The sequence below is a fragment of the Ylistrum balloti genome, unplaced genomic scaffold (assembly GCF_031769215.1).
Source record: "Ylistrum balloti isolate Yb309-2 unplaced genomic scaffold, AGI_CSIRO_Ybal_v1 Utg369586, whole genome shotgun sequence".
Lineage (NCBI taxonomy): Eukaryota > Metazoa > Mollusca > Bivalvia > Pectinida > Pectinidae > Ylistrum > Ylistrum balloti.
The window spans coordinates 788,108-801,812 of record NW_026781874.1 but is presented as its reverse complement, the minus strand read 5'-3'; the positions used below and the strand labels follow the sequence as shown (position 1 = coordinate 801,812).

Below are 13,705 nucleotides of genomic sequence, written 5' to 3'. Positions count from 1 at the left end.
GTCATTCTTATTTTGAATGTATAATGTCACTGGCTGTCCGGCTTACTGTAAAAGATATCGGTGATTGATTAAAGTGATTTCAATTATTGATCCTTGTAATTTAATCAAAAATTCTAATTCGTCCTTTGATGTAAATAGGACCAGCGTATGCGAATGCGACCTCGGTGTTGTGTACAAAAGACCTCGGAGAATGTATCTTGACGTCAAACTTGATTTAGTGTTACAAGGAATAGTCAGATGGGGAATTTCGGAAATGGATAGAAACAAATTATTCTTTAAAATCGCCCTGTAAACTTTCTTTATACATCTCAATGTCACAGAACATTGAACAAATTACTATTGGATAACCAGGTACAATTATGATAAAGCGCGAGGTGGCGTAGTGGCTAGCGTACTCGTCATTTACCTAGACGGTCGGGGTTTGATTCCCAGAATGAATGTGAAAAGATATAGGATCATCCCAGTTCGACATCACGAGTTTTCCTTAAACGCTCCGGTTTCGTCACACAAACCACAGTGCGTTTTAACACGGCAACATAAACGGACAAAGCGATATGATATAGTTCAAGATTGATATAAAGTAAACAAAACCAAAAGTTACTAGGTACTATCAAATTTGTCACCTTATACAGGATGTAGACATCGTTACTTAGCAATTTTCTTTATGATATACAATATAGACTAAATGTATAACGTTTTATCCGTACGGACATACCCCGGATACTGTGATAACAAGTGGTGTCTTTTAGCATAAGATTGATGACCTTGAAATACCATTGTAAGAGAGAAACGGGTTACAAACCACAGATAGTGCTTATGTCATACAGATCTGTGTGTATTTAACAAATATTGCATGTTTTATATTGTATATAAGTGGTTGTGTATTTCATTTTGTTTGAAAACCAGCTGGTGATCTGTATATCATATATCACCATATTGAAATGATATGCTCTGGTTGTCACGACAACAAAGAAAACGATCAGTCGTGCCCATCATTGCTCAAGCTCGTAGCGACAAGTATCGTTTGTTGTGGTTGAAAAATGTGAAAATATGAAATATCATAACTTCCCTCAGATTGTGTATAGATTTAAGATAAAGCTAAGTCACTACGGTATCAGATATTCAGTAAGAAAATGATATCCCAAACGATATAGAAAAAAATATCTCTTTGAATGTTTTACAATGTTTAACATGTACTACCACAGGATCACGAATGACAAGTGTTTTAAATACTGCTGGGCTGTACCTATCATATGTCAAACATTTAAAAACAGGACCCATCACTTATGAAAAATGCATATTTATCTCCAAATCAGATATTGATAGCTTTTACAGTAGCCCATCGGAAATATTTATCATTTCAGTAAATCCAAGTATTTTTTTTCTTAAATATGTCATGAATGATATTTTCAAATCCATGGTATACATCGAATGTTGTACTAATTGTCCAAAATACTCCTTAAATTGTCCACAGTTCAACCACTAAAAACAACACTGTCCATATATCACAATTCAGTAATGAACTAACGAGTTTTTCCGTGTTTTCCAGAAGCGCCTGTTAACCTTCCAGTCATGGAAGAGTCCGTCTCGGATAGCGAAGTGGACTTTTTCAATACGAAATCCGAGTATAAGGCTAATCTGCCGAAGAGAGGTACGAAACGTTGGGCCTACGCTGTTAGGCGAGCGTCGATTGGTTGGTCACCTCTGCATAGCCCAGGCACAGATAGTACGAGTGATCACAGTGGAGAGACTGCCATCCAACCAGAACGGGTGGTAGAGCTTTTACGTTCTCCTTCAGTTCAAACATACACAACACTCAAACGGAAGCTTCTAAAAGCTAAGTCGAATCCGGAATGGATTCTTCGATTTCTGCATAGCGATGGATTGGAATTATTGTTCGAAAGTTTGGAACAAATTTCTAGACAAAAGCCAAGTAGTTTTCTGGATGCCGTGCTTCAAGTTGGTTGTGTTGAGTGCGTGAAAACCGTTATGGATAGCTCCCTTGGTTTGGATTACATTGTGGAAAATAAGGATTTTACACCTAAATTCGCAGCAGGTATGTATTTCTTATTTATATGTCTTCCATATTTTGTCTTATGGGAGAGTTGTCATCATTTTATAAAGCCATATCAGTGATAAAATTGAACAGGTGAGACGTTCGTGACCGCGTAGCTGATGTTCGCTGTTCATACAAACTGTTAAAGGGTCTCTAAATAGACAGCGCTCACCTGTACAGCTAAAGGTATCGCTTACCTAGACACATTAATAGGCATACAGTTTACCTGTGGTATAACTTCACCTGCTATAGGTATAGAGAGCAATGGCTCCACACTACAGTCTTTCGCTTTATTTCTCACTTGCTCAAGCCATAAATGAAATTAACTGCCCACCCAGTATAAATGAATTAAAGACATAATCTGCCCATTGTTTATCTTTAGTACTTTAGTTTCAGGTTCTAACCCTTGTTATGATTTAAGCTTCTTTAATGTTTCAATGTAAACGATAGCATTAATAAGTCACTCTATCATGGTTCATACCCAACTCATTCATTTGCTTTCGAATTCCTTGGGTGAATTCATTTTTTTTAGTTTTAAGTTACAATTTAATCGGAATTTATTTTTCTAATTATTGATCATTCTAATGAAGTACGAAGTTACGAACAACATTTCCCATTTTTTTTTTTTAGAAAATGTCTCATACAGAATTTGTTTTAATTTCGCAGTTATTTAGAGTCTCGCAGCATACATCTGACAAATGTGTCTATCCTTTTGCTAACCAACGAAAAGTACAAGACTGACGTAAAAATTGAAAAGTGATAATTAGATACTGTCAATTTTCAGCTCTCTAATATCGTAAACAGGTGGTGCAGTAACAGTTATAAACACTACAAGTCGGCAGTATGTGCTGCAGTTTAAGATAAATCAATATAAATAAGATTTTCTGGTTCTCAGACAACAGCCAACAAATATTCGCTGTAGATAGTTTGGGCTGTGTTGGATCGAATCTCGGATTCAGAGGCTGCCTAGTTGACCTTTTTTGACCCGACATGACGTTCTAACCTTTCCAAGTCTCCCGTGTCTGCCTCTGTTCTCGTACAAGTCCACGGTAACTCGATCACTATGGATTTTATCATTATGATGCAGTACGTGCTTTGACAGTATGTGTACATATATCCTTGTTCATTTCATTATTATTATTTTCCCCTAAATGCCTTCAGTATTAGGTGACTTTTCAAAAAGATATAAAATTACCGAAACGAAAGTTCAGAAAATGTCTGCAGAAAGTATTAGAGATCAAAGTCACTAAAAACTAGTACGGACATATCAAAACCTGTTTCAATCGTTCTAATTAGGATCTAAAAAGCACTCTTCACGAGGTAACGTTTCCGAAGCTTACTGTAAAAATGTTTATTTATTTTAAATTGAGACAGTTATGGAATATACGTCATACTGGTCAGTAATGTTTTGATGTCTGACTATTATGACACGTGAACACACTGACCAGACATGGTCATTCTCCATGAAGGACAATTACAGGCCACTCTACGTCACAGGCCCAGTTTCGTTGTTGTCAGTAATAGGAGCAGATGAAAGGTGTTTGGCGGTCCTACTTGTGCTAGGTTGAAATGATCCGTTCATTTTGAATAAAACATCAGTGGGCTTTAGGAAAGATACGTAGGATGATGTCTCCTTCGCACTTCATTTGAAAGGGAAGACGGTTAGGTCGACACCGTAACTAGGTCATCCGTATTCACAGAAGGACGAGTGTCATCCCTGGTTGAGCATGTTCAGGTGATGATAATTGGCAAGTTCACTGCATTCTGCTTACCGGGTATAGAGACGTACCTCGTGACAGTATACAAATCTCGAACAGGTTGTGTCAGGTTCTGTCCTATCAAATTACGGAACACATGGTGGTAATTTGGCAGAATATAATGTAACTTTACCGGTTGTATTCGTGTATCATATTCAAGTAATTTTTTATTTGACAAAAGTACAAGAAAATAGTTCATACATATATCTTAATGTGGGTTGTTTTGTCAACTAAAGGCGGATGACTACTTGTATAAAGATTTGCACAATAAGGACTACAATAAAGACAGTTTTGATGGGCTTTGTTATGTAAGGTTTAAAAGAAAAAAAATGTAGTAAGTCTGATTGGAAAAGCTTTCGCCATCAGGACCATTCAAATAAATAATACGGAAGGTTTTGATTTACCTTAGTAAATGTAAGCCAACAGAAGAATTTGGTCAAGCCCTTTTGCAACTGGCTTCCAGCCAGACTAGAGATTGTGCTGTGGTCACTTCTATTAATGGGCTATAGTGGACACAGCAAAACTAAGCACCGAAATACCTTGATTGCCATGTTTGTACTTATCAACCAACGGCCTTCGTCAATCTTCATGATAGACCAATAATCTGTATGCTTTTGGTTCAACTCAGCTAAACTTGACACAGTTAAACTAAAACAACGCATCTGTTATAAATATTGTGAATAACTGCATTCAAAAGTGAAAAAAAAAACTTTGGTCGTATTCAATAAGCTATTGCTATTAGAGTATGGAAATATTCAATTAAAAAAATATTTTAAATGCAAATGAAAATTTAGATAGAATTACCTTATTAAGCTAACGATGCAGTGTTTCTTTGGCTAAATGAAGGTTTGTATAGTGATAGTACAGGACTATAGATAAAGGACTTCAGTAAAAGTGAGACTTTTCCTATACCAATCCCCTCAGTGATACCTATTGTACACAGTCGTCTTCAAATGGTTGGTCATAGATCATTTAGACTTAAATGTAATAGAACTTCTCTTTAGTGTTGGCTATCCGGGATCTACCTTCATCCCCTGATATTGCCGCCCCTGTGTAATTATGCTTTTAAAAGTCCTATTAAGCAATAAAGATGCTATTTATATTGACTTAGGAAGGCGAGGAATTCTGTTGGAAAATATTTTGATTGTAGCTAAAATGTTGGAACACACATGAATTTTAAAAGAGTATCTATTTGTAGAGGGTTTTACGTAGCGTTGACAAGAGCTTCTGTCTCCCTTCAACAAAATACGTAATTATATATTCTTGTTTAAATCTCCCCCTGAAAATCATCAAGGTTATAATATGTTAAAGAATATATAGATGTTTGACCGTTGTATACTACAGGTTAGAATAGATTGCGCTGCGAAAGCCACCACCCACCCGTAACGTATACTCCGTAATTGCTTGTTTTACGAGCTTTTTGTCTTTTCTGGCCCATAAATTCAAAGTTCACACGAGATCATCTGCAGGTTATTTAGGTCAAATATGCACGTCTTTGTGTCATAGTGCGGAGTATTGATCTGTACGGGACTGTTAAACAGTACCAATTCCCAATTACTACGGGAATGTCTTTCCCTCCCTTAAAACCTTTAAAAGTTTCATGTTTCGTTTATTTATTGTTTATCTAAAGATGTTGATTTATTTACTGAAACTCGTACAGTTGTGCTTTAGCATTTTGGGGAAGACATATTTCTTCATGGAAAAACCTTTCTTCCGTCTTTTCGTCAGCCTATCAATCATGTCAGACTCATAAAAATGCCAAACCGACTTGTGATATTATGTGATTACTCACAATCGATGTTTTATTTTATGTTTGTTTATTCTATTCATTCATCCATATAATTTCTTTTTACGTAAAAAAATACGTCAATAAGAAAAAAAAATGCATGGATTTGAACGTATTCGCCTACTCCGCTAACGTGCCATCCACACGCAATGGATGTAAATCAGGCCGTTGACATATTTTATGTTTCGGGAAGTGTCAGCCACGTGCCGTTAAGTCAGTAGTCGTTTGTTCCTCTATTACAGAATTCTGGGTAATCTGTCCCCGAGCTTCACACCTCCACACCTTTTACTGACAGGGAGAAATAACTGCCGATATGTTTATCTGTACCCTACTAATGAGACATGTTTAAAAGTTTAGCACCGTGACTTCTACGGACAATCGTATAGATTGTTAAAGTACTTTTAGAGTTGACCAAGAAAACAGCCTCCGGACAATCCTTTTCTGCTAGTCATTTTTGAAAGATGCAAAGTCATGACGCGCCACTGGACTTCACTGTCCGTACACGTGGTCAATGGCCAAAGCTCTACAGGTAGTGATATAATTATGGAGAGAAATTGCAGAGTACCTGCAAGCAGTCTGTTTGTATTGTGGACATCAATGATAACTCCTCTGTCGATGTTATCTTCGTTGTGGCGATCAGACAGTGCTTGTGGTCATCTCATTACCAATCATTACTAAGCTGCTTGACCAGTACCGCTGTGAAATGAGATACACATCTGGTTCGCGTATGCCATTAAAACATCGTTCTCCACTAATGTATTTACCTGTCAAAACAATTATCAGTCCTGCTTTTTTATTGGGCTGGATATCCTTCTCTTGGGACCTACCTCAGTACTGATGCGAACCACAGGGACGTGAAAATATGAATAAGGTAATTGATCTTTACCGGATATTGATAAAACACCGTCATCAAATATCTGATGTTACGATTTGAACTTCGGGAGAAACCTGCACAAATTCACAGGACCTTGCGTTCCCTACCAAACACATTTTATTAACTGTCTTTGCAACTTTTCAATAAAATAACAAATCGACAGACCTGCATTCTTAATTTGTTTTTTCCATTTGTGGTTCTTTTACGTACAGTGATATGACCATGTATTTCAGTAAATGAGCAGTGCAAGATGTGTGGAAATGAGTAGAAAAGTATGAAGATTATAATCGTCTTCGTTTCTGATATTTACATATCACATACCATATCATATCTCAAGATCTGATTTCCTGTTTGTTCTTTATCGAGATCTGGAAATATTGCTTCCGTTTCGATAGTAAGGCCACGCTCTCCTTTTGAGTAGTGTCTGTTTTGTACATAATACTAAGCTTATCGTATTCACACATCACACGTGGTCAGCTTTAAGTCAACTCTACCATACACATCTATAAAACCTGCAGTCAAGTTAAGTTTTTAAGGAGAAATTTTATATGAGACTTTGCCCCCCCCCCCCCCTCCCTCCCCCTTCCTTTTAGCCGTTGAGCGATATATGTGGAACATTGAAAGAGTAACAATTGTCGGGATGAAAAAGTATTGATATAAACGGCGGTAGACATATCGATCTAGTGATCGAACGGAATACTGACAGTACTGATGAATGTGTCAGTTTGATTCACGTAGAAGTAATGCGCCCCCTTCCTGTATATAATCCTATTATTCCTACAATGTTGTCTGTACATCCAGTCTGGTTGGTGTAGGGTGTCCGTAATCCGTGAGTCTGGTCCATTTCATAGTACATTTCATTTCCTCAGCGGTCAGGTATTGCTGACAAATTGTCTTAAAATCAACTATCGCGATCAAAGCAAATTTTTTGAATGGTCAATAGAGAACTCCCACCGAGAACGGATCATTCTGTGTCTCTTACACATCACAATGGTCAAACTGGACATTTAGAGTAACCATAGAACCAATCGTTCTATCGCTCGCAACAATCAACCTGTTCCTTACAACTGACCATTGCACCGGGCTAAACTCTCTGAACAGAACACTAGCGGTCAACCGCTATTCTATGAGCGGTCGAACTCCGTCAGTTACGAGGGAGGTAAAGCTTCACATTCGTGAGAGGTTTTAGAATAATGGCGTGGTTTTGAAATATCATTGATACTTGTTGATAAATAATGTAATTGATCAACTCTAGTATCCACTGTGATCGTTTCCGTTTATGGTCAATTGGTCACCTTTTCATCTACTGACTATGCATCGCATACGAAACACGAGATGTCTTGCTCGTCTCTACTGAATGTATGATTCGGATAAAACCACACGAGAGAAAGGACCACAAGTGAACACCAAAAATGGCCAAAGACAGCACAAGTGTCTGTAATCTTGACCAGGTGTGCAGAAACTTGATACCTTTAATTACTATTTTACTGGACGGCCTGGTGAGGGTCTTGCTATTGTGGCAAATGGACACCCACTTCTTTTCTGACGATCAATACGGTTTAAATTGACTGGACACCCACTCTCCGGCCATCAAACTGCACCCGGTTAGCGGGAGTGGGATGCACAATGACAGAGTACATACGACCTCTTGCCATTATAATTCAATAAAATGGCGGGTCCGTCGTCTCTTGTTTCTCGTTTTATACATAGGAATGCTGCTAAATGTTCTGTCTCGCTCGGACGCATTCATGAACTCCATAAATGTCTCAGATTAATTCTCCACATCGATCTTTCTCGTAATAAAAATGGCTCGGGGTGCTATATGTCCCGCCAGCGGTGCCAACAACTGGTTCGTTTGTTTGTCGTAATTATTGTTTACATAGACAGTACCGGACTACGGCCGAATTCACTGTTATATATAGTATATACTTATATATTCAATCTTTGATCTTATGTGTAGAATCAAGGTAAAACAGAGATCACCAAATTCGCTGATCAAGCGACTAGCGTCTAAAAAATCACTGAGGAGCTTTGAGGCGGTATGGAGTAACGCGCACAGTTGTGTTGAGAGTTGTGTGTAAATAACCACTCCGCTATTCATTACCACGTTAACTACATATGTAAGGTATTTACTTTGTAAACACAGTGTCCACGTAGAAAATATACGACTTTATAAAACTGTATTGAAAATTTCAAAGTCAAATACTAGAAGACATAGTTTGGCTTTTTAATCAACCTTACCTGTATTTTTTATGCAAGAAATGCCTATGTATTTCTATCTTGTGTATCGGTCTCACGGGGCAGTATTAAGGTATAGAATTATGATATGCCGGGTTCCTTCTCCAATCTAAAGTGTTTGGATAAGTTTGTTTACATGTAATCTAGCTACACTAGGATGTGGTGGACAACATTTGATTCCAAACACTAGGAACACAGTCTTTGTTAGCGATTATTAAAGACTCTGATAGACCCATTGATCTCGTAATTATACCATTGGAAATCCAAATATTGTCATAAACCTAAAGAAATTCAGAAATTGCAACTCGGAAATGTACCGAATGCACTCGGCAAGTATCTCCTTACTTGTGTAGCACTCGCTGAAGATCAGAAGATTTTAAATGTTTGCCTCATATAATGATTAAGAAACGAGACAGAATGAATTTTTAAACTAATTCAAGAAAATTTTACCACATTACTTAGAACATATCATGGGTAAAGTTTTCTCCGAAACATTTCATTTTATTGCTGGTCGTGCGATAAGCCATTGTCATGTCCGTCATGTATGAAAATGGAATGTCACGTGACATCAAAATGGAAGTCTCGGGACATTTCAGGGCACAGTCATGTGATGAATGTTTTTCTTACCGTGTAATGTCACAGGACTGGCGATCAGAAACAGACGAGAGAACATCTAAATGTGACATAGAAACAAACCAGTATGTCTTCTATTGTTTACAAGGGAAAGTGAATGTACGGTGTATACAATCTGTATACTATGGACCTTTGGGCGATATATTTACAAATGTAACATGTATTTTGTAGACCTCCCCTTGTCTTAATGTGTTCATGTGGGCCTTACAGCAACACGTACAAGTCTCTTGATAAATCTATTATTGGATGTCGGAGGTCGCTACCTTTTATCTTCTTGCTTTGTGACAATAATGGACGTTGAGCTTAGTATGCTTCAAGCTATCCATCACACGGTATATACCCAGTCAGGCCTCAGCTCCTCTCCTTACATACAGAACAGCAAATGAAACATACAGGAAATGGGTTTGTTTTTTTATCGCAGGATACCACAAACAACAAATAAAGAGAGAAAGTATTTATTCTTTCATCTCAATTCACATCCTCTATCACCCATATCTTTCATCGCACAAAAACATTTCTATAATTTCCTCAGCTAATTTTCCTATAATTTTCATACATCATCATTATACCACCGACAAATAAATCTTTGGTAGTTATAGAAATGTGTCAATATTACCGTCATACTTGATACGGCACAGGTACGAAGGCTGGCGAGGAGAATACTTCGCAAATTAGAAAGTGGGCTGGTTGACGATTAGAGTTGTAATCATAATACTGTGATCTCTCGAGGACAGTCTAAAAGTGTTTTTTTTATTATTATTTGTAATTAATCAACGGATGTCCTACGATATAAAATTATCAGTCATTAATTCTCCATAATCTTGACATTTTCTTTCCGAAAGAAGATGTTAAGATAAAATTGATGGTTTGCAGAAAAGATTAGGTGTTCCCCAAGGCGCCGTTTTGTGAGTACGACTGTCACATACCATCTGGTCGTGCATAATGCATTATTCACACAATATACACTAGCTGTAGGACGTCGTTTATATAAAATAAGTCATTATTCATCCACATGAAAAAATTGTACTTGTCACTTTTGATTTGTCTTTTAAAGACATCTCAGGTTTAGGTTTTCTTAAAATCTGTCCATCTTACCTGATAGGTATCAATGAGGCCACGTGACCTGCCGTATTCTGTCAGTTACCTGTCATAGTACCCAAAACTTTTGTAATGTATTAGATTATCACTTAAAGTCGTACGTAGCCGTGAAGACTTTATAACATGTATCGCTTTCATCTGGTCCTCGTTATCAGCTAGCTAAAACATAAGTCAATACTCGCATGATTAAGTCCCGAGACAACCAGACTGTCACTGTCGATAAAGGACATGTTTAACATAAATACACATCTTTCTTCTCATACTATATCGGTTATCTGTGTCAGGAATACGCTTCATAGAAAGGAACTTCACTCAGATGTTTGCCGTGAAAGGATAGAACGCACATGACTTATATGCAAACTTTATCTTTATGTAACTGTTCCATTGTTAAAACAGATGTAAGAGATCGGAAAGCATTGTTGGCATTGGCTGTCCCTGTGGGTGTCCCGATGTAGTTATTGATATGGACGGTTACCTAAGTGAATTTTTGGATCCCTGTACCAACAAACCTCGGGAAAGAGGAATTCTATGAGACATTTCTATGAGGACATTTTGTCTCGTTCCATCCACTTCTATTACATATGTAACTTGATATGTATAAACATGATTAAGGCTGATTAATTTTATAACAGAACATGGTAACCATGGCAATGTTACGGCTGTATGCCCTTGTCGTAACCCTGCTGAAAATGTCACGTGTAATGATTAAAGTAAACATAAACATATCGAATAAGATATGACAAAATTGTAATGATTTGCCTGTGATTTACGAAAAAACCATTTAGGACCATTAAATGGCTGTGCATGGACTAGGTTCATGATTCAGTAAAATCTATCAACAACTATCACTATTTCATACCGTTTACATACGCCGGTGACTTGACCTTCACTGTCCATACCTTATGTACTTTAACAGTCCCTTATACCGTAGACGTGACCTCTAGACCATGTCCTGATTTTTTAACTTTCATAATTTGGATGAGAGAGCATGACAAGGCAAGTTAATGTTGTTTTGATTAGGTAGGATTTTTGTCTACATGGGTTATGATGTGAGTTGCTGGTATCAACGACCGGTGACACATGTCGCTATCCTGTATCGATGCTTAGCCGAAGTTTATCACTTCAACAATATTAGAAACTGATGAGTAAGCGATGCGCAGCCTCCCTTTATCTCGGCAAGAGAAATAACAGAGAGAAGAACGATACCTCCTCCTTGTAACGGCAAAAGAAACATCTTGAGGACGGTAGTTGCTTAGGCTCCTCCTGTCTACTCTAAGCTGACTGGAACAACCTTAGTATTCCCTTCTTCCATTGGTCTTGCCTTGAAGAAGGTACTTAGCCTTGGCTTTTCCCTCTACAATAAGAGAACAGCTGACTATAAGGTATTTAACACTGCACTCTCGGGTACGTAGCATTATCCGTCCACAGCTGACGGAGGGTATGTGCAGTAGCATGTCCTTCCCATCCTAATACAATAGGAGAAACAGCTGCCTGGAAGGTACGTAGCCCTGGCCTCTCCCGGTTAAACAGCTGAGTGGTAGGTGTGTAGCCTGGTCGTCTGCCAGGTATCATTTGGTAAGATATCCATCTTTACAACAGCCCACCATGCGTCTCTACTATACATATATACTCGAGTCATGAAAGTCAAGTATTTAATTTAGTTTGTAAATATGATTTTTTATGTGACATCAATCTAAGTAAATTTGTCAGATTAAAGGTTTTCGTATAGAATGCTTTTAAGGCTAGTAGAAGGGATCGGATGCTTTATTACTGAGATACGAACACACAAATTCCAACATCGTGTCAACTGTACTGTGATTCAGCATTTGTTATAGGTCTGAAGCTGTTATTTTAGCTGGGTGTGTTATGGTTAGAGTGCTGGGCTCCAGGGGGAAAGCTGGACCATCTAGGTACCCACATTAGTGATAAGAGAATGACTGTTGTGTCACTTGTGTGACTCATATTTACCTGACCAACTGAACTGAACATGTTTACATTTAGATATAAATTTTCCCTTTTTCCTACATGTTCTCAGAGGACATTTTAATTTTTTTTATAAATGATCTGACACCAGGAAAATGTTGGAAGAAAATATCATCAAATTCTCTCGACTCAAAATATCTTCAACTTCCGAACAGTTTACCGCTATCAATATTGTTGAAGAACAAGTGTTGTGTTTTATTCGGTTTATGCAACAGCGTATTTTAGCTGCGTGTTAATGGGAACACCCTATTTAGATGTAAACGACACCTTCTTTCTACCTGGGAGATCAGAAACTCTCAGTTGAATGTTTACAGGGGATAAAGGAAAGTGGATACTTGTGTATGGGTTAAACAGACCACGCACGGTAAAATTACACAGTGATGTCTGGTCGTGTTGAATATGATATTATGTCAATTGACATACAAAACCACGCTCACAAAGTTCATTCACAATTTTATTGCTTGGGTGTGTACTACTTTTTGTTTCATTCAAAAGTTTGACGGACTGGTTTTTTAATCACAAAATTGCCGAATATACAAAACTATAATGGATTCCCTCTTATGTCAATAAACGGTGCACGCAATATTGGATATCACTATATATTTGATCATTTCAGCTCGAATGCAAATTGGTGACAACCATAAGCTTTCCTTACCGACTGTGGTGTAAAGGCAACACAATTTGTTTCTCTGTACTGTTTAATTTGAACTCCCTCCCATTCGCACAAGGAAGGTAATGTTCTGATTGGAAAGATATACATGTTCAAGTCTATCGATAATATACAAGCGTGTATGTAAACATCATCTGAATCACACGAACGCTTAGCCGCACGTTTCATTACATATTGTTTCAGCTCAATAAATCTAGGAAATCACTTTTCTGTAGTTTTGTTTTTCTTTTAAATTTTCCAATGAAGAGTATTAAGTATTTGAATATTAAAGGGATCAGTAATTTTCATGGAAATGGTGGCGTCAATACATTCTTATTGATCATATGTATTCGTTGAACAAATGTTCATATTGGTTGCATTTGTTTGGGATGATATGGTAGAAAATATTGATTTTAAGAAGACTCAGAATTGAATATGTCGCATCTGTTTGCTAATCTTGGTGTTCCACAAGACGTAAAACTAGAATTATCACCTAAAACCTTACGATTGAACCAAATGAATATCTTTTAATAATATTGTTTTTTAAAATTTCATAATCAATCAAATGTTTTAATGACTAAAGAGTTACAAAGGATTTTTATTATTCCATTTTACGCGTTTAGTGACATGC

The 13,705-nt window shown here is 37.3% G+C and overlaps 1 protein-coding gene across 1 annotated transcript in view; it reads left to right on the top strand.

Annotated features, from left to right (window-relative positions):
- The first annotated feature begins 1,560 nt into the window (after window positions 1-1,560).
- LOC132543969 (uncharacterized) overlaps window positions 1,561-13,705 on the top strand; it is a 55,590-nt gene continuing 43,445 nt past the window's right edge. Inside the window, exon 1 of the mRNA XM_060207529.1 lies at window positions 1,561-2,056. Coding sequence (XP_060063512.1) covers window positions 1,573-2,056 — 484 coding nt within the window. The 5' untranslated portion in view covers window positions 1,561-1,572. The remainder of the gene's footprint in view (window positions 2,057-13,705) is intronic.